This window comes from Cetorhinus maximus, chromosome 18 (assembly GCF_964194155.1).
Source record: "Cetorhinus maximus chromosome 18, sCetMax3.hap1.1, whole genome shotgun sequence".
Lineage (NCBI taxonomy): Eukaryota > Metazoa > Chordata > Chondrichthyes > Lamniformes > Cetorhinidae > Cetorhinus > Cetorhinus maximus.
In genome coordinates this window covers 71949725-71968172 of record NC_135896.1, presented here as the reverse complement: position 1 = coordinate 71968172, position 18448 = coordinate 71949725, and the positions used below count along the sequence as shown (strand labels likewise).

Here is an 18448-nt window from a genome sequence, read left to right as displayed (position 1 = left end):
GAAACTTGTTTCTGGTTTGAAGCTTATCAACAGTATGAAAGTTTGCACATTTACAAAAGTGGAGCTTTATATATTTAAAACAAATTATTTAAGTTTTTGATCTAGTTGCAAGAAAAATTTCTAACACCATGTTTGTATGTATCCAAGTTCAAACCAGTTGAATACATGTTGATAGAGAATGTATGAAGAATATCTCTAATATATTCAGCTACTGATTTAATCTGTAGTTTTAGTGTATGTTTTATTTGGATTGTAACTTTTGTCAGCACTTCTATAAAGGAATCTTTGGAAGCGCAGGCATTTATTTTGTCTTCGAATGCAGTGAACAAGGGACCAGTTTTCTGCAGCTGATAGAAATGAAACCACACACACAAGGGCCTTGGATCATATTTCATGAATTCGGACTGTGCTTTTCAAACATTGGTTTGAAGAAATGAAGCAGCAGTACAATTATCATGGCTTTTTTTTTGTGGGGTGGGGGGGTGTCGGGGGAGAAGGGAGGTGGAGTTGGTGGTGGTGGGAGCTTGATGGGAAAAGTACTTTTTAAAGGAATGGATTACTGCTAAATTGTGAATCTTAATTATTTGCTAACGAATGTCTTTGTATTGGAGAGCACAAAATAAAGTCATATTTAGAAGATAATAGGTACTTTCTTTTGAAAACTAGGGGCAGAATTTTCTGCCTACTGGGCGGGCGGGCATGCGCACGAAAGAGCGCACATCTCCCTGAGGCTAAGTGCTGCCTCAGGGAGATCGCTGACAGCTGTATACACATTAAAAATAGAGAAAAAAAAAATCCTTAACATGCCCCCCTCATGTGACAATGTCACACAAGATGGGACATGTTAATAAATTTCACTAAAACTTTATTACACTTTTTTAAACCCTACATGAAACCTCATCCCGCCGCTGGATGAGGTTTCATGTTTTTTCAGAAGCCCGCCGGGGCTCCTGGCCTGCCCACCAACCTTAAGGTTGGAAGGGCAGGTTCTTTAATTGTTTTAATGATTCTGTCAATGGCCTCAATTGGCCATTGACAGGTCTCCGGGTGCACAGCTGATTTGGTTGTGTACCTGCCTTCCTGAAAATTTAAATGGGGCAGGATGACGTCGGGAGTTCCCCCTGATGTCATCCCATGTCATTTTGTGTGTCGGCGAGCGGGCCCCGCAAAATTCAGCCCTAGACGTTTGTTTTTATTTATTTTGACTAAACTGACCTGATGAATGTTCTTTAATGTAGATATTAAAAATTATACTTTACTAGCAGTTTTGAGGGCTTTGCTCACTGCGGTCATGTTTTACAAGCATCATCATTTATGTGGTTTTTGTCAAAAGTTTTACTTCATACTGTATTTGAACCTAGTATGTCCAGTTCAGTGGAGATGATCCATGTTGCCCTGTAAGTCAGGGAGCACCTGTACATCCAGTGCTCTGTATTTATATTGCCTGCATGCAAGTAGAGTTCTGAAGTTAGGAAGCTGCATATGATGATGGGATGTTTTAATTTAGCAGTAAATTCCCCATCTGTTAATAATGACCTGCCTTCAGAACCAGTCATGGCATGATTTCCAATGTGGAGTAGTGAGTTTACTTTTATGCTGGGTCTGATTTTTGATTCATAGAGACTGATCAATTTTGTACTGAAATTTGATGAAGAATAATGGTGAATGTGTAAAATTGCACTGCAGCCATACTTTCAATAGCTTAATTTTGGTCTTTCAAGCATCAGTTTTGTTTGAATTGGTACATAAGCTAGAGTCAGATCCTAATGGCGCTGGGAACAATTTGAGATGCTGAGTTAAGAATGTCACACAAGTATCATACAAAATAACATCTAGGCACCATTGGTTTAAGAAATATACTTTTTTTGATACCATTACATGTTTACTATTTGGTGATATCGCAGTACATGACATGGTGCTTAGATTTGGACAAATCTATGACAAATCTATGCACCTGTGCTGCACTAAATTCTAGAAGATATATACAACATATACTATATTTTCCTGGCTAGGATTTTGGTAAAGTAGAACAGTGGGTGTCTGACATTTTCTGTAACCTCTACCCGAGCTGAAGGCACTCAGCTGTACAGTTAAATGTACATAGTGCATTTTGAGCTGCACTAGCTGATTGTCCGTGGCATTGTTGATGTGTACTCTGGGATTGGGAAGAGATTTTGATGTTTAGCTGCTGAGATAGACTTCTGTTGAACCTCCTCTGCCTTTTTGAGGTTGCTGATCAGTGAAGTCATCTAAACAGGCAAATCCTGGGATCAATTAGAAGCAAATTGTTGGGAAAAAAAATTTCTGGAGGCTGGCAGCTACTTGTAAGTGCCTGTCTTTTGGAGGGTGGAAAGAGCTACTAGCCTGAACACTTCTGCTTGCTGATATTGCCCTGAAAATTATGTTGACAATGTTTATAATCTTGTAGGTTATTGACCAATTAAAGAAACTCACCATTAAGTCATAGACTCATAGATGTTTATAGTACAGAAGGAGGCCATTCGGTCCATCGTGTCTGCGCCTGTCAACAAAGATCTGACTACACTAATCCCATTTTCCAGCGCTTGGCCCATAGCCCTGGAGGCTATGGCAACGCAAGTGAATATCTAAATACTTCTCAAATGTTACAGAAGTTTCTGACTCAACCACTCTTTCAGGCAGTGAGTTCCAGACTCCCACCACCCTCTGGGTGAAAAAAATTCTCCTCAACTCCTCACTTAGCCTTCTACCTCTCATCTTAAATCTATGCCCCCTGATTATTGACCCCTCTACTAATGGAAAAAATGCCCTGCTATCCACCCTCTCTATGCCCCTCATAATCTTATACACTTCAATCAGGTCACCTCTCAGCCTTCGCTACTCTAAGAAAAACAACACCAGCCTATCCAATCTTTCCTCATAGCTCAGACCCTCCAGCCCAGGCAGCATCCTGGTAAATCTCCTCTGCACCCTCTCCAGTCCAATCACTTGCTTCCTATAATGTGGTGACCAGAACTACATGCAGTACTCCAGTTGTGGCCTAACCAGCGTTTCATATAGTTCCAGCATAACCTCCCTGCTCTTGTATTCTATGTCTCAGCTAATAAAGGCAAGTACCCATATGCCTTCTTAACTATTTTATCTACTTGCCCTGCTACCTTCAGGGATCTGTGGATATGCACACCGAGGTCGCTCTTATCCTCAGTACTTTCCAGGGTCCTACCATTCATAGTGTAATCCCTTGCCTTGTTAGCTCTCCCCAAGTGCATTACCTCACACTTTTCCAGGTTGAATTCTATTTGCCACTGCTCTGCCCATTTGACCAGTCGCTTGGTGTCAATTGTACAGAGTTCTTATTCAGCAACATGAGCATTTGATGGTGACCACAATTATCTCTTTGTTGCTTGACATAATTTTAAAATGTTCTGTGCTGCAAGCAAAACTCCTATTGTAGTAGCGCAGATGGAAATTAATTAGAGTGCTTAACTGAATTGAAGGAAAGAGTGCAGACAACCATTTAAAACAGATGTTCTTAACCGGAATGTTCCTATTTCGTGGTGAAAGAGGAGGTAATTCATACAGGTGAAGGGTTTAAAATTGATAAGGAGGAGGTATTAGATAGTCTATCTCTACTTCAATTTGTTCAGGCATCAAGGACATCCAAGGTTACTGAGGGAAGTGAGAGTGCAAATTGCGGAGTCACTGGCCATCATTTTCTAGTCTTCCTTAGACTTAGGACTGGTGCCAGATGACTGGAGAATTGCAAACATTACACCCTTGTTCAAAAAAGGGTGTAAGGATAAACCAGCAACTATAGGCCAGTCTGTTTAACTTCAGTGCTATGGAAATTTCTATAAACAATAATTTAGGATAAAATTAAAAGTCACGTGGGGGGAAAAGCGAGTGAATTATGGAAAGCCCACATGGATTTGTTAAGGGCAAATTGTGTCTAACTTGCTGGAGTTTTTTTGAAGCGGTAATAGGAATGATGAGGGTAATGCTGTTATGTGGTGCACTTGGACTTCCAGAAGACATTTGATAGAGTACCATACAACAGACCTGCGGGCAAAGTTATAGCCCATGGAATAAAAGAGACAGTAGCAACATGGATACAAAATTGGCTGAGTGACGGGAAACAGGGAAAAGTGGTTAACGGATGTTTTTCAGACTGGAGGAAGACTTATAGTGAGGTTCCCTAGGGGTCATTGTTGGGACCATTGCTTTTCCTGATGTACATTAATAGCTTAAACCTTGGTGTGCAGGGCACAATTTCAAAATTTGTCGATGATGTATTTGGGGTCATTGTGAACTGTGAGGAGGATAGTGCAGAACTTCAAAAGGACATAGACAGATTGTGGAATAGGCAGACAAGTGGCAGATGAAATTCAATGCAAAGAAGTGATTAACTTTGGCAGGAAGAATGAGGAGAGACAATATAAGATAAAGGGTACAAATCTAAATGGGGTGCAGGAGCAGATGGACCTGACTGTATATGTGCATAAGTCGTTGAAGGTGGCAGGACAGGTTGAGAGTGCAGTTAATAAAGCATACTGTATCCTAGGCTTTATTAATAGTGGTATAGAGCAAGGCAGGGAGGTTATGTTAAACTTGTATAAAACTCCGGCTCAGTTTCAGCTGGAGTATTGTGTCCAGTTCTGGGTGTCACCCTTAAGGAAAGATGTGAAGACATTAGAGAAAGTGTAGAAAAGATTTACGGGAATGGTTCCAGGGATGCGGAACTTCAGTTCCATCGATTGATTGTAGAAGTTGGGACTGTTTTTTCTTGGAGAACAGAAGGTTAAGAGGAGATCTGATAGAGGTATTCAAAATCATAAGGGGTCTGCACAGAGTAGATATGGGAAAAACTGTTCCCATTGGTGGAAAGATCAAGAGCAAGAGGACACAGATTTAAAGTAATTGCCAAAGAAGCAAAACCATATGAGAAAAATTTTTCACGCAACAAGTGGTTAAGGTTTGAAATGCACTACCTAAGAGTGTGGTGGAAGCAAGTTTAATTGAGGCATTCAATAGGGAATTAAACTGTTATCAGCTAACAATGTGCAGGACTATGGGGAGAGAAGGCAGCGAATTGCACTAACTGAATTGCTCATTTGGAGAGCTGGCATGGATGTGATGGGCCAAATGGCTGCCTCCTATGCTGTAATAATTCTGTGATTCATCAAATGCTCTTTAGTAATTTTGTTCATTTCTGCTTCTGTTTCTCACTGTTATCTCTGATGTTATAGAATTATTAGAAATTTACAGCACAGACGGAGCCTTTTGGCCTATCATGTCCACACCAGCCAACAGGTAGCCATCCAATCTAATCCCATTTTCCAGCTCTTGATCCATAGCCCTGTAGGATCTATCCTTGGCCCCCCCTTCTGTTTCTCATCTATATGTTGCCCCTTAGCGACGACATCAAGAAACCACAGTATTGATCATCACATGTACACGAACAGATATATAGCTCTTGACTCCTTTGTTGCTAAGTTATCAGACTTCTTATCCAATGTCCAGCATTGGATGAGCAGAATTTTCCTCCAGTTAAATATTGGGAAAATTGAAGCCAAAAGGTCCATTTCCTAGCCACCAGCTCCATTCCTCTCCCTGGCAACTGCCAGAGGCTAAACTGAACTCTTCGCAGCCTTGGCGTCATATTTGTCACATTCCTACCCACACATGTCCATGTCATCACCAAAGGCTTCGTAACATCCACCAACTTTGCCCCTGTCTCAGCTCTTTTGCTGCCGAAACCCTCATTCATGCCTTTGTCACCTCTTGACAGAACTATTTAAATGCACTCTAGACAAGCCTTGCATGTTCCAACTTGACTTGAAGTCTTCAAAAACTCTACCCATGTCCTAATTCTCACCAAGTCCCATTCACTCATCACCCCTGTGCTAGCTTACCTATATTGACTGGTTAATCAACACTTTGATTTTCAGATCCTTGTCCTTGTTTTCAAAACCCTGCAGGGCCTCTTCCCTTCCTATCTCCAATCTCCTTCAGCTCCCATAACCCTTTGAGATACCTACATCCCTATAAACACGGCCTCCTGAGCATAATTACATAACTTGAGCCTTTTTTAATATTTGATTTGCTACTTTTCCTTTCCTGAAATATTTGCAGCCCAGATCACACTTTAAGATCAAAGCACGTTTTACAAACTCATCAAAGCTGCAGCAAGGCCACAAGTGCCTTCAGGAATCTTTTTTGATGCAGTAGAAGGTCAGAGCTGAACTAAAAGGCAAATGTGTGAAAGGATATGAGGGTAAAATTCACAAGAATTATAAGTATTTTCAGTGTGGATTTCAAATATGCTACTGTTCTTTTGTTTCATTTAAAAATATATAGTAACTGGAAACTGTTAGGGATAATAATCTGGGACAAAATTAATTGGCACTTGGAAAAACAGGTGTTAATAAATGAAAGTCAATGTGGATTTGAAAGCAAACCACACTTGACAACCTGAGTTTAAATCAACAAAGGGTTGATGAGGGTAGTGCAATTGATATATAAATAAACTTTCAGAAGACATTTGATAAAGTGCCAAATAATGGGCTTTTTATTGCAAATTTGAGATTAAAATCAAAAGATTAAAATTGAAGATTAAATGGGCAATGACTGCAAGGATAGAAATTGATCAAGGAACAGAAAACAGAGAATGGTGAATAGTTGTTTTTGAGACTGGAGATGAGTATACACTGCTGTTCCCCAGGCATTGATATTAGGACCACTGCTCTTTCTGATGTAAATTAGTAACTGGAAGTAGGGTATATGGGGCATAGTTTCAAAGTTTTCAGATGATACAAAATCAAATTTAGTAAAAAAAAAATGAGGAGGATGTTAATTGACTTTCGGAGGACATGGACAGACTGGTGAAATGGACAGATGAATTTTAACACAAATGCGAAGTGATACGGTTTGATAGGGAGACTGAGGAGAGACAATAAAAACTAAATGGTGCAATTTTAAATGGGATGCAGGAACAGAGAGGCCGGAGGGATTTATGTAAATAAATCTTTGAAGGAAACCAGACTAGTTGAAAAGGCTGTTTTGTTTTTAGAAAAAAGCATATGGGCTCCTTGACCAAATTAAGGGGAATAGTATACAAAGCAAGGAAGTTTATGCTAAAACAACCACAAACTTTATAAAACATTACTTAGGCCCATCTGGGGCATTAAGTTCAATTCTGGGTATCACGCTTTAGGAAGGATATCAAGGCCTTGGAGAAGGTGCAAAAGAGATCTACAAGAATGGCACCAGGGGTAAGGGGTTACGGTTACATGAGGACATTAGAGAAGTTTAAGAGGAAATTTGACCGGAAGTGTTCAAAATCATGGATGGTAGAGTAAGTTATGAAGAATGGTTTCCAGGACAGATGGGTCAGTAACCAGAGCACACGACTTAAGGTGATAAGCAAAAAGCCCAGAGGTGACATGAGGGAACATTTTTTTTACACAGGGAACTGTTGTGATCTGGATGCAAGGCCTGAAAAGGTGACGTAAAGAGATGCAATAGCAATTTTCAACAGGGAAATGAATAAATACTTGAATGAAAAGGGTTTACAGGGCTTCAGGGAAAGAACAGGAGAGCAGGACTAATTAGATAGCTCTACCAAAGAGTCAGAGCTAGTACAATTGGCTGTATGGCTCATTTAGATATAGCAATGTAAAATTTCAAAATTTATCAATGAAACCAAACTTTAAGAAGTGGCAAACAGTGAGGATGATACAAATCACCTGTAAAAGGACATAGGCCTGATTTTTACCCCTGGAGGGCGCATGTGATCGGCGGGACCAGGAGCGGTTGTGAAATGGACTGTCAACCGCGATCAGCCCCCAACCGCAATTTCACGCTAGCTGGCCAATTAACAGCCAGTCAGTGTGAAACGCACACTGAAATGCTCAGCGCTGCTGGGGTGGGGGTGGGAAGAGGGCAGCCATGATGTCATCGCAGGCGCGGCTGAGTGCTGCGACAAAGACCCCTGAAGGCAGACAGCTGATTCAGGGAGCTGTAGACCTGAAAATGCCCAAATAAACATTTTAAAAGCTGAAAAAAATGTCCATGCATCACAATCAATCAAATGAAAATATAGCTGATAAATACACTGCCCACAGATATTTATTTTGGGTGAGGTTTGATAAAAAATGCAAAGGCTGCCTGGCTGATTCGTCCGTCAGCCAACTGTAAGGTTGGACAGGCCACGAAAAATCAGAGACAATTGCACTGTTAATGAGCTTAATTGGCCTCTTAATTGCCATTGGGTACGCTTCCGACTTCTGCATGCGCCCACTGAGCGAAATATCGCGCGAGTGTGTGATGATGTCTCACTCACCTGACGTCTTCCCGCATGATTTTATCTAACTAATCTGGTCAGGTGCGCGCCCACCCGCGGAACATAAAATTCTGCCCATAGACAGGCTAGAAGAATGGGCAGACAGGTGGCAATTGGAATTTAATAGAGAGAAGTGTGGGGTGATGCATTTTGACAGGAGGGATAGGGAGAGGGAATATAGACCTCATGACTGAATTCTAAAGAGAGTGCAGGACAGAGGGACCTAAATCTTTGAAGGTGGCAGGGCATATAGCAAAACATATGTGATCTTGGGCTCCATAAATAGAGGCATTCAAGTACAAAAGCAAAAAAGTTACTTTGAAACTTTATACAGCTCTGTTTAGGCCATGACTGGTGTATTGTGTCCAGTTCTGGTCACCACATTTTAGGAAGGATGTGAAGTCCTTGGGAGGGTGCAGAGGAGGTTTACCAGAATGGTTCCAGGGTTGGGGGAATTTAGCTACAAGGTTAGGTTGGAAAAGCTGGGGCTGTTCTCCTTGGAACAAAGGAGATTGAGGGGAGATTTGATAGAGGTGTACAAGATTGTGACAGGTTTAAATTAAGTAGACAAAACAAAACTGTTCCCATTTACTGATGGCATGAGGAAACAAATAAGGTTTTGGGAAAGAGATGCAAGGAGAATGTGAGGAACAACTTTTTCACACAGCGAGTGGGAATGACCTGGAACTTGTTGCCCATGAGGGTGGTGGAGGCTTCAACAATGATTTTGATAGGGAATTGAATGGATACATGAAGGAAATAAACTTCTGGGATTACAGGGAGCAAGTGGGGGAGTGGATTTCTCTGCATTGAGCTGGCAGAGACTCAATGGGCTGAATGTCCTCCTTCTGTGCCATAATTGACTCTATTACTCTAAGTTGTCACTGCAACGCAGACCACTGCAAATATTTCCTCTTCCCTTAAATTGCTGTTTCTTACATGGCTGCTGGGGATGAAAATATAGAATGGCAGGTAATTTCAATGCTTTGTGAACCATAGGGGAAAGCATGTATTTCTTGTTGTGTCTCTCAAGTGTCTGTTTTTAACTTGGTAAATTTCTTTGCATTCTAATAGTCGTTTGGTAGTAGACCTTGAGTATTGCTGAACAAAAAGACATGCTGTCAAAGCTTTTCATCTTGCACTCGTCAGGACAGTTCGCAAAAATACCAATAGTAAAGGGAAAAAAAAATCCAGTCAGGCTCGCAGTGTAGCTCACTTACACATGCTACGTATATTGACACACAGGGCCCGGTCCTTTGCAGACAGAAGTAGCATGTTCATGCATTATGCATTTTTCAACTAAACAGAAGCTTGGGGGACAGCCACTCCCTGGTGTGTTCCCAATGGAAATGCCTTGATCAATCAGACTCAACCTGCCTGGTTTGAATTTGAACAAAAGTTAGGCATTTAACTTTCCCTGGTGCATTCTCCTCTACCTGGTGCAACGCTTCTACCAATCAGAGTCCACTTGACAACTAATCAGCAAAATTGTTGTTCCCTTTACTATCGGTATTCTTGCAAGCTGTCCTGATGAGTGCAAGACAATAAGCTTCAACGGCATGTCTCTTTTTTTTCAGCAATACTTTGCACTCTGTTGTCTGATGGGCAGTTACCATCTCTTTGCCTGGACTAAGATCCCACAAGTGCACCTGTTTTAACTTTGGTGGTGATATTTGAGGGATGTGAAATCAGGAGACTGGGAGTACTTTGTTTCCCTTTGGAATTGTGCGTGGGATCATACCAGTGCCTTAATCATCACACGCAACTTCAGCTAAATATCTCCTTTCAACATCTGTCAATGCATTTTCTCATTACACACTGAGAAATTTTACATACTTTTTATATTTGAGTCCTGGACTGGGGTTTGAATCCACAGCTTTATGTCTGGAGGTCAAACTGTTAATTATCAAAGCAAACTGGCACAGTTTAAAACCAAACTTGGGACAATGTGCTACACTGCTACATTGTCATTGACACCTCAGGAACAGGACAGAAATTGTAAAGCAGAATACTGTGGATGCTAGGAACAGGACAGAGTTGCTTGGAATTAGAATTAGGATTTACGGGTTTAATTTTTTGGGGGATCATAAATTCTGACTTTAGCTTTCTTGGATGAATTTCTCCTCCATGTTAAGTCATGCTGAATGTTAGCTCAAACCCCCTCTCCAATTTTCCAGTTACCCACTACAGCCTTAATGTTGCTTGAGACTAATGTTTGCTTCACAGAAATATTACCCTTTCAGTGTGTGTTTGCGTGCACGTGTGTGTGTTTGCGTGCTTGCATGTTTGCATTTGGAAGTTTCTCTAATGATGTTCCTTGTGTTTGTATAGACTGGGAGAGCAGTTCTACAAGGAAGCCATTGAACATTGTCGGAATTACAATGCCCGGCTGTGCGCAGAGCGCAGTGTCCGCCTGCCATTCCTGGACTCTCAGACTGGCGTCGCTCAAAATAATTGCTACATTTGGATGGAAAAGAGACACAGAGGCCCAGGTGTGTCTTAGTATTAACTTAGAAGCTGGTAGTTAAGTATTTGGTATTGAAATGGGGACAAACATATTTGGAATATAATTGTAGGTTTTAAATTTTGGCAGAAAGTTGTAAGTAGTGATGTGTCCTCAAATCATCAATTTCTCTCGGATTGCTGCTAATGTCACTTAGGAGCCATTGCTGGGAAATAAGAGGCTTGAAGTGAAGTGCTTTGGGAACATAAAGCAATGATAGACTGATAAAGGTCCTCTGCTCTATCCAGCCTGTCCCACACAGTTGGAATATCGTGTGTGCCACAACATACACACCCCCTATCCTAACTGAAACCAGGTGATCTCCTGGATGAAACAAGAAACCAGCAGCAAACCCAGGCTAATTTAGGGGGAAAAAATCTGGGAAGTTCCTCTCTGACCCATCTTGGCAAGTGAAACGAGTTCAGGAATTCACTCCAGCCCTGAATTCCCTGAGGTTGATGTTTACCCCAGCTAGTGTCATGTCTGCTCCTCCACCCTTTTATCTCCTCACCTTCCGTTTTCATAGAGCCACTGCTGATAAATGGAATTCGAATCATAGAGGCGGCAGAGGGGGGCAGTGGTGGAAGGGGAGGGTGGAGGGGAGGAGACGCTGGAGGGGGAGGACGGTTGGGAGGAGACGGCGGAAGCGAAGGGCGGAAAGGAGGGGACGACAGAGGGGGAGGAGGCGCTGGAGGGGGAGGGGGGAGGGGAGGCGGGGCGGGGGGGGAGGTGGCGGAGGGGTTGGAGGAAAGGGTAGGGGATGGAGGGGATAGGGGACGGAGGAGGGTAGGGGACGGGGGAGTGGATGGAGGAGAGGAAGGGGCAGATGGGAAGAAGGAACGGAGGAGGGGAGATGGAGAGGAGGGGGAGGGCAAAGGCGCCAGAGAGGGATGAAAGGAGATGGAGGAGGTGGCAAGGGAGAGGAGGGGGCCGAGGCGGCAGTGGGAAAAGGGGTGGGAAAAAGAGTGAGGGCAATCAGAGGGGGTGGGGAGGGAGAGAGTTAGGAGTGAGGGAGGAAAGAGGGAGAAAGAGAACTGCTGCAATCTGGGAGGTAGGAATGGGCGTGTTTCCTGGTTTGGATTTTTACACTTATCAAGGTAACTCCAAAGAACTGAAAGACTCCGGGATTTTCTGGAAAAACCTGCCCTCCATTTCAGACACCCAGGGGAGGATTTTTCCACAGGCTTCAGGATCCCGATGTCAGAGTTAAATGGGGGTCAGAAGCCTACATTGTTGGGAAAGCGGTCCGTGATTTTCCTTGAATCTTTAAAACACATTTAACCTCTTTGACCAAGCTTTTGGTCATATGACCTAATGCTGCCTTATGCTGGCTCAACCTACCTGAAAAATTTGACTTTTGAAAGTTTGGGGAGGCAGTAGAAAAATTGCACCAGGGTGGGGGTTTTTGGGTGGAGGGGTGGTGGAAGAAAATTGCTTGGGGGTGGATGTGGTGGGGGGTGGTGGAGCAGAAAACTGCTCCGACGGGTGGGGAGGCTGATGGGGAGAGACCGGTGCTGCAATCTGGATCTTGGGGAAGGTGGGTAGGTGGGCGTGGCGATGGACAGGGTTGTGCTGCACAGGTTATAGGTTATAAAGAAAAGCATAAAAGTATCTTATCAAAACGGGGTCTGTCTTTTCTAAAGTTACTCAGTTTTATGGGGCAGGATTTCCTGGTCGGCGTGCGGGGGCGGAACCCGCACGCTGATGCGTAAAATGACATGGGATGACGTTGGGTGGAACTCCTAAGAATCTTCAATAAGGTTGCCTCTCATTCTTCTAAACTCCATTGAGTACAGGCCCAACCTACTCAACCTCTCCTCATAAGAAAATCCTTCCATACCCAGGATTTACCTAGTGAACCTTCTCTGGACTGCCTCCAATGCCAGTATATCTTTCCTTAGATAAGGGACCAAAACTGTTCCCAGTATTCTAGGTGTGGACTAACTAGTGCCTTTTACAGTTTTAGCAAGACTTTTCTATTTTTATACTCCATTCCCTTTGAAATAAAGGCCAACATTCCATTTGTCTTCCCTATTACCTGCTCAACTCGTATGCTAACTTTTGGTGACTCATGCACAAGGACCCCCAAATCCCTCTGTGCTGCAGCTTTTTGCAGTCTTTCTCCATTTAAATAATATTCAGCTCCTCTGTTCTTCATGCCAAGGTGCATGACCTCACATTTTCCCACATTATATTCCATCTGCCAAGTTTTTGCCCACTTACTTAACCTGTCTATAACCTCTATAGACTTTGTGTCATCCTCACCACTTGTCCTCCCACCTATTTTTGTGTCATCCGCAAACTTGGTGATAGTACATTCACTCCCCTCATCCAAGTCATTAATATGTATTGTAAATAACTGAAGCCCCAGAACCGATCCCTGTGGCACGCCACTAGTTACAGGTTGCCATAAGAACATCAAAATAGGAACAGGAGTAGACCATTCGGCCCCTTGAGCCTGCTCCGTCATTCAATAAGATAATGGCTGATCATCTTGTGTTTTGATTTCCACATTCCCATCTACTCCTGATAACCTTAGGTTCTTATTAGGCAAGGCAATCAATCTACCTCTGCCTTAAAAATATTCAATAACCCTGCCTCCACTGCCTTCTGAGACAGAGAAGTCGCACAACCCTTCTCCTAATCTCTGTCCAAAAAGGGCAACCCCTAATTTTAAAACAGTGTTCCCAGCTCTGGACTCACTCACAAGAGGAAGCATCCTTTCAACGTCTACCTTGTCAAGGCCTTTCAGGATCTTGCATACTTCAATCATATCGCCCCATATTCTTCTAAACTCCAGTGGAAACAAGCCCTGCCTGTCCAACTTTTCCTCATAAGACAACCCACTCATTCCAGGTATCAATCTAGTAAACCTCTGAACTGCCTCCAATGCATTTACTTCCTTTCTTAATTAAGGAGACCAAAACTGCACACAGTATTCGAGGTGCATAACATCCTTATGTTCGATCCCTCTCGTAATAAAGAGTAATGTTCCATTAGCTGTCTTAATTACTTGCTGTACCTGCATACTAGCTTTTTGTGACTCATGTACTGGAACACCTAGATCCCTCTGCACCTCAGAATTATGCAGCCGTTCTCTATTTAAGTAATACCCTGCTTTTTTGTTCTTCCTGCCAAAGTGAACAACTTCACATTTTCCCACATTAAACTCCATTTGCCAGATCTTTGCCCACTCACTCAACCTATCTATATCCAGCTGCAATGTCCTCATGTCTTCATCACAACAAACTTTCCTACCTATTTTTGAGCCATCTGCAAATTTAGCTCCCATGTCTTCGCTCCCCTCATCTAAGTCATTGGTGTAAATTGTAAAAAGTTGAAGCCCCAGCACAGATCCCTTTGGGACTCCACTCTTCACATTCTGCCATCCGAAGAAGACCCATTTATGTATACTTTCTGTTTTCTGCCAGTGAGCCAACCTTCTGTCCATGCTAATATGTTACCCCCTATACCATATGCTTATATTTTCTGTAATAACCTTTGATGTGGCACCTTATCAAATGCCTCCTGGAAATCCAAATACAATATGTCCACAGGTTCCCCTTTATCCACTACGCTATGCATGTTACTCCTTCAAAAACTTCAATAAATTGGTTAAACATGATTTTCCTTTCACAAAACCGTGCTGACTCTTCCCGATTGCCTTGAGCTCTTCTAAGTGCCCAGCTATAACCTCCTTAATGATCGATTCTAACAACTCCCTATGATAGACGTCAAGCTAACTGGCCTATAGTTTCTTGTTTTCTGTCTCCCTCCCTTCTTGAATAGAAGGGTTATATTTGCTACTTTCCAGTCTGATGGAACCTTTCTAGAATCTAGCGAATTTTTGAAAATTAACACCAATGACTACCTCATTAGCCACCTCTTTTAAGACCCTATGATGTAGCCCATCGAGACCATGAGACTTCCCAGCCTGCACCTCCATCAATTTGCTCAGTACCATTTCCCGAGTGATTTCAATTGCACCCAAGTTCCTCTCTTTCTATCACCTCCTGATTTGAATCTATTATTGGAATGTTTTTGTATCCTCTATAGCGAACACAGAAGCAAAATATTTGTTCCACCATTACCTTGTTATCTACTATTAACTCCCTACTGTCATTCTCCATCCTGAAAATGCCCCCCTTATCCCAACTCTCTGTCCTCTATTAGCCAATCCTCTATCCATGCTAATATACCACCCCAAACACCATGGGCTCATCTTATTAAGTAGCCATATGTGCAGTACCTTATCAAACGCCTTTTGGAAATCCAAATATATTACATCTACTGGTTCCCCTTCATCTATCCTGCTTGTTACCTCCTGAAAGAATTCTAATAAATTTGTCAGGCATGATTTCCCCTTCCTGAAGCCATGCTGACTCTGCTCGAGTATATGCATTTCTAAATGCTCTGCTATTACATCCTTTATAATAGACTCCAACATTTTCCCAATGACGGATGTTAAGCTAACTGGCCTATTGTTACCTGTTTTTCGTCTCCCCCCCCCCCCCTGCTTTTTTGCACAAGGGAACATTGGCAGTTTTCCAATCCTCTGGGACTTTTCCAGAATCTAAGTATTCTTGGAAGATTATTACCAGTGCATCCAGTATCTCTGTAGCCACTTCCTTTAATGTCCTAGGATGCAACCCATCAGATCCAGGGGACTTGTCAACCTTTAGCCCCATTAGTTTCCCTAATACTTTTTCTCTAGTGATAGTTATTGTATTTAGTCCCTCCCACACTTTTGCCCCTTCATTATTTAGTATTTTTGAAATGCTATTAGTGTCTTCTACCATGAAGGCTGGTTCAAAGTATTTATTCAATCTCCCTGCCATTTCCTAGTTCCCCATTATTATTTCCCCAGCATCATTATGGGCCTATGTTCACTTTGGCCTCTCTCTTCCTTTTTATATATTTAAAAATGACATCAAACTTTTCAGTTAGGGATATTGCCTCGCCATATCCCTTCTACAAAAATGCATCAGCTCACACTTCCATGTATTAAATTTCATCTGCCACTGTTCAGAAAAGGTTCACTCAACTGACCCCTGGGATGAGGGTATTCTCTTAGGAGGAAAGGTTGGACAGGTTGGGCCTGTATCCATTGGAGTTTAGAAGAATAAGAGGTGATCTTATTAAAACATATAAGATCCTGAGGGAACTTGACAGGATGGATGCTGAAATAATGTTTTCCCTTATGGGAGAAACTACAACTAGGGGGCATTTTATTAAAAACAAGGGGTCTCCCATTTAAGATGGCAATGAGGAGGATTTCTTTTTCTGAGGGTCATTAATCTGTGGAATTCTCTTTCACTGAGAGTGGTGGAGAGGGTAGGCAGAGATGGATTCCTGATGAACAACAGAGTCGAAAGTTATCAGGGGTAGGCAGGAAAATGATGTTGAGTCCATAATTATATCAGCCATGATCTAATCAAATGGCGGAGCAGGCTTAAGGGGGTGAATGGCTTACTCTTGCTTCTAATTTGTATGTTCTTATATATTTGTCTGCCCATTCTGCTAGCCCATTGTACTCGACTTGTATCATCCTCACTGTCTGCCACACTTCCATGTCTGGTATCTTTGGCAGGTTTTGGAATTATGCTCTGCCTTCCAATATCCAAGTCATTTATCCAAGTCAGCTCTGAAGAAGACTCATATTGAACTCGAAACTTCAACTCTCTTTCTCTCTCCACAGCTGTTGCCAGATCTGCTGAGTTTTTCCAGCATTTTCTATTTTTATTATCGAAGTCATTTATGTATCGCAAAAAAAACAGTAGTCCTAGCACTGACCCTTGGGGAACACCACTGTTTACCATCCTCCAGTCTGAAATATAACCATTTACCATGTCTCGCTGTTTCCTGTTCTTTAAGTTAAATTTTTTATCCAAGTTTATACTGACCCCCCTATCCCATGAGCCACAATTGTGGTACTTTGTCAAATACTTTCTTGAAATCTATATAGACAAAATGCAGTGCATTTCCTTCACCAACCTTCTCTGTTACTTTTTCAAAAAATTCAATTAGAGCAGTCTAGCACGATTTGCCTTTTACAAATCTGTGCTCGCTATCCCTGATTAAATCAAAGCTCTCCAATTGCCTGTTGAATTTTTCCCCCTGATCATTGTTTCTGAAACTTTACCCATTGCTGATGTTAAACTAGCTGACCTGTAGTTGCTTAGCACTGTTCTCAATGCCCTTCCTTGAATATGGGTGTTACATCTGCCACTCTTCAATCCTCTGACACCTCCCCCATAAGTAGGCAAGATTGGAAGATTATGGCAAGTCCTTCCGCTATCCTGTAACATACACTCCAGGAAACATTCATCGCCCCTGATGTTCCACAAGATTCCAGCTGCCTCTCAGGCTTGGAAATCCTGAACTCAGGTTGAAGCAGCTGGAGACACTTTGTACACATGTGGTTCAAGACATGTAAAGTGTCCTGAAGCTCCCACATGGAGCAGGAGCTGCAAACAACAGGTCTCCAGGACCCCAAAAAAAGAACTTCTATTCCCTCCTTAACAAACTAATTAGTACCCTGTTTAAGCTATTATTTTTAATTCCTGCCTCCAGACCTGCTCAGTGTTTATACTCTTATTAATTGACTTACTGGTCACTGAGCTCTTTTAGTCTCTTGTTAATCTTGCTGTGCTCTTGCTTTCGGTGCTGCTCTGCTGTCGGTCTTTATTCACCTGCTGATCTCACTGTGCTCTTTGTGTCTAGGGAATTGGGTTGGAAATCCAGGCCACCGCTCGGTGTTCTGTGCAACTTCTGAAACAGAGGGAAAACTTTGAACAAAATGTCTTAAGGGAAAATGAGTTACATTGTAAAGAATGTTAACGAACCACCACATGCATACGGGGTTCTAATCAAGGTGTGACATATCTTGTAGGGTTGGCACCAGGACAATTGTACACTTACCCTGCACGCTGCTGGCGAAAGAAGAGACGTCTACATCCCCCTGAAGATCCCAGGCTGAGGCTGTGTGAAATAAAGCTTGGTGAGTGCTGAGCTCTGCCAGTCTCTATTTAACTTTTTACTAAATACAAATACATGTAGTTAGATTACGTGGGAAAAAGTGCGTGCACGTTTTTCCAGTTGATTGCCAATTTTATGTTTAAAATAAATTGTAAATATGCCAGTTTGATATAATTGACTGATTCAACAAAGCACTTAATTTTTTTAGTCCATAAATAAACTATTAAGTGATAAAGGATATCGGACAGAATGAGGAGGTTCATGTTATCAAGCAACTGCGTCAAAAAATTTATGAAATGCATTACAATGTAATTGCTTTGGTTAGTCTCTTATTGAATTGGAGTTCCCAATTTTGACTTTTACCTGTCTGCAAGATATAGCAACAGGACTGAAATTCGAGTTGTTTATTTTACCGAAGACAAATATGCTTCCTTAGCGTAGAGATGATTCAAGGGAGATTCAACAGAGGTGCCCGTAGAGTAAAGGTAGAAACTGTTTCCAGTGGCAGAAGGGTCAGTAACCAGAGGGCACAGAGTGAAGGCAATTGGCAAAAAAGCCAGGGGGGTGGTGGTAATAGAATTTATTTGCACAGTGAGTTGTGATCTGCTTGAAAGGATGATGGATTCAGTATTAATTTCAGAAGAGAA

At 42.2% G+C, this 18448-nt stretch overlaps 1 protein-coding gene across 4 annotated transcripts in view; it reads left to right on the top strand.

Annotated features, from left to right (window-relative positions):
• dpf3 (double PHD fingers 3) overlaps positions 1-18448 on the top strand; it is a 126980-nt gene that overhangs the window by 26311 nt on the left and 82221 nt on the right. For all 4 annotated transcript variants that reach the window (XR_013579501.1, XR_013579500.1, XM_078562895.1 and 1 more), the window contains exons 2-3: positions 10652-10812; positions 17716-17823. Coding sequence is in view for 2 of the 4 variants with exons in the window: in XM_078562895.1 (XP_078419021.1) it covers positions 10652-10812; positions 17716-17823 (269 nt within the window). In the remaining 2 variants the exon portion in view is untranslated. The remainder of the gene's footprint in view (positions 1-10651; positions 10813-17715; positions 17824-18448) is intronic.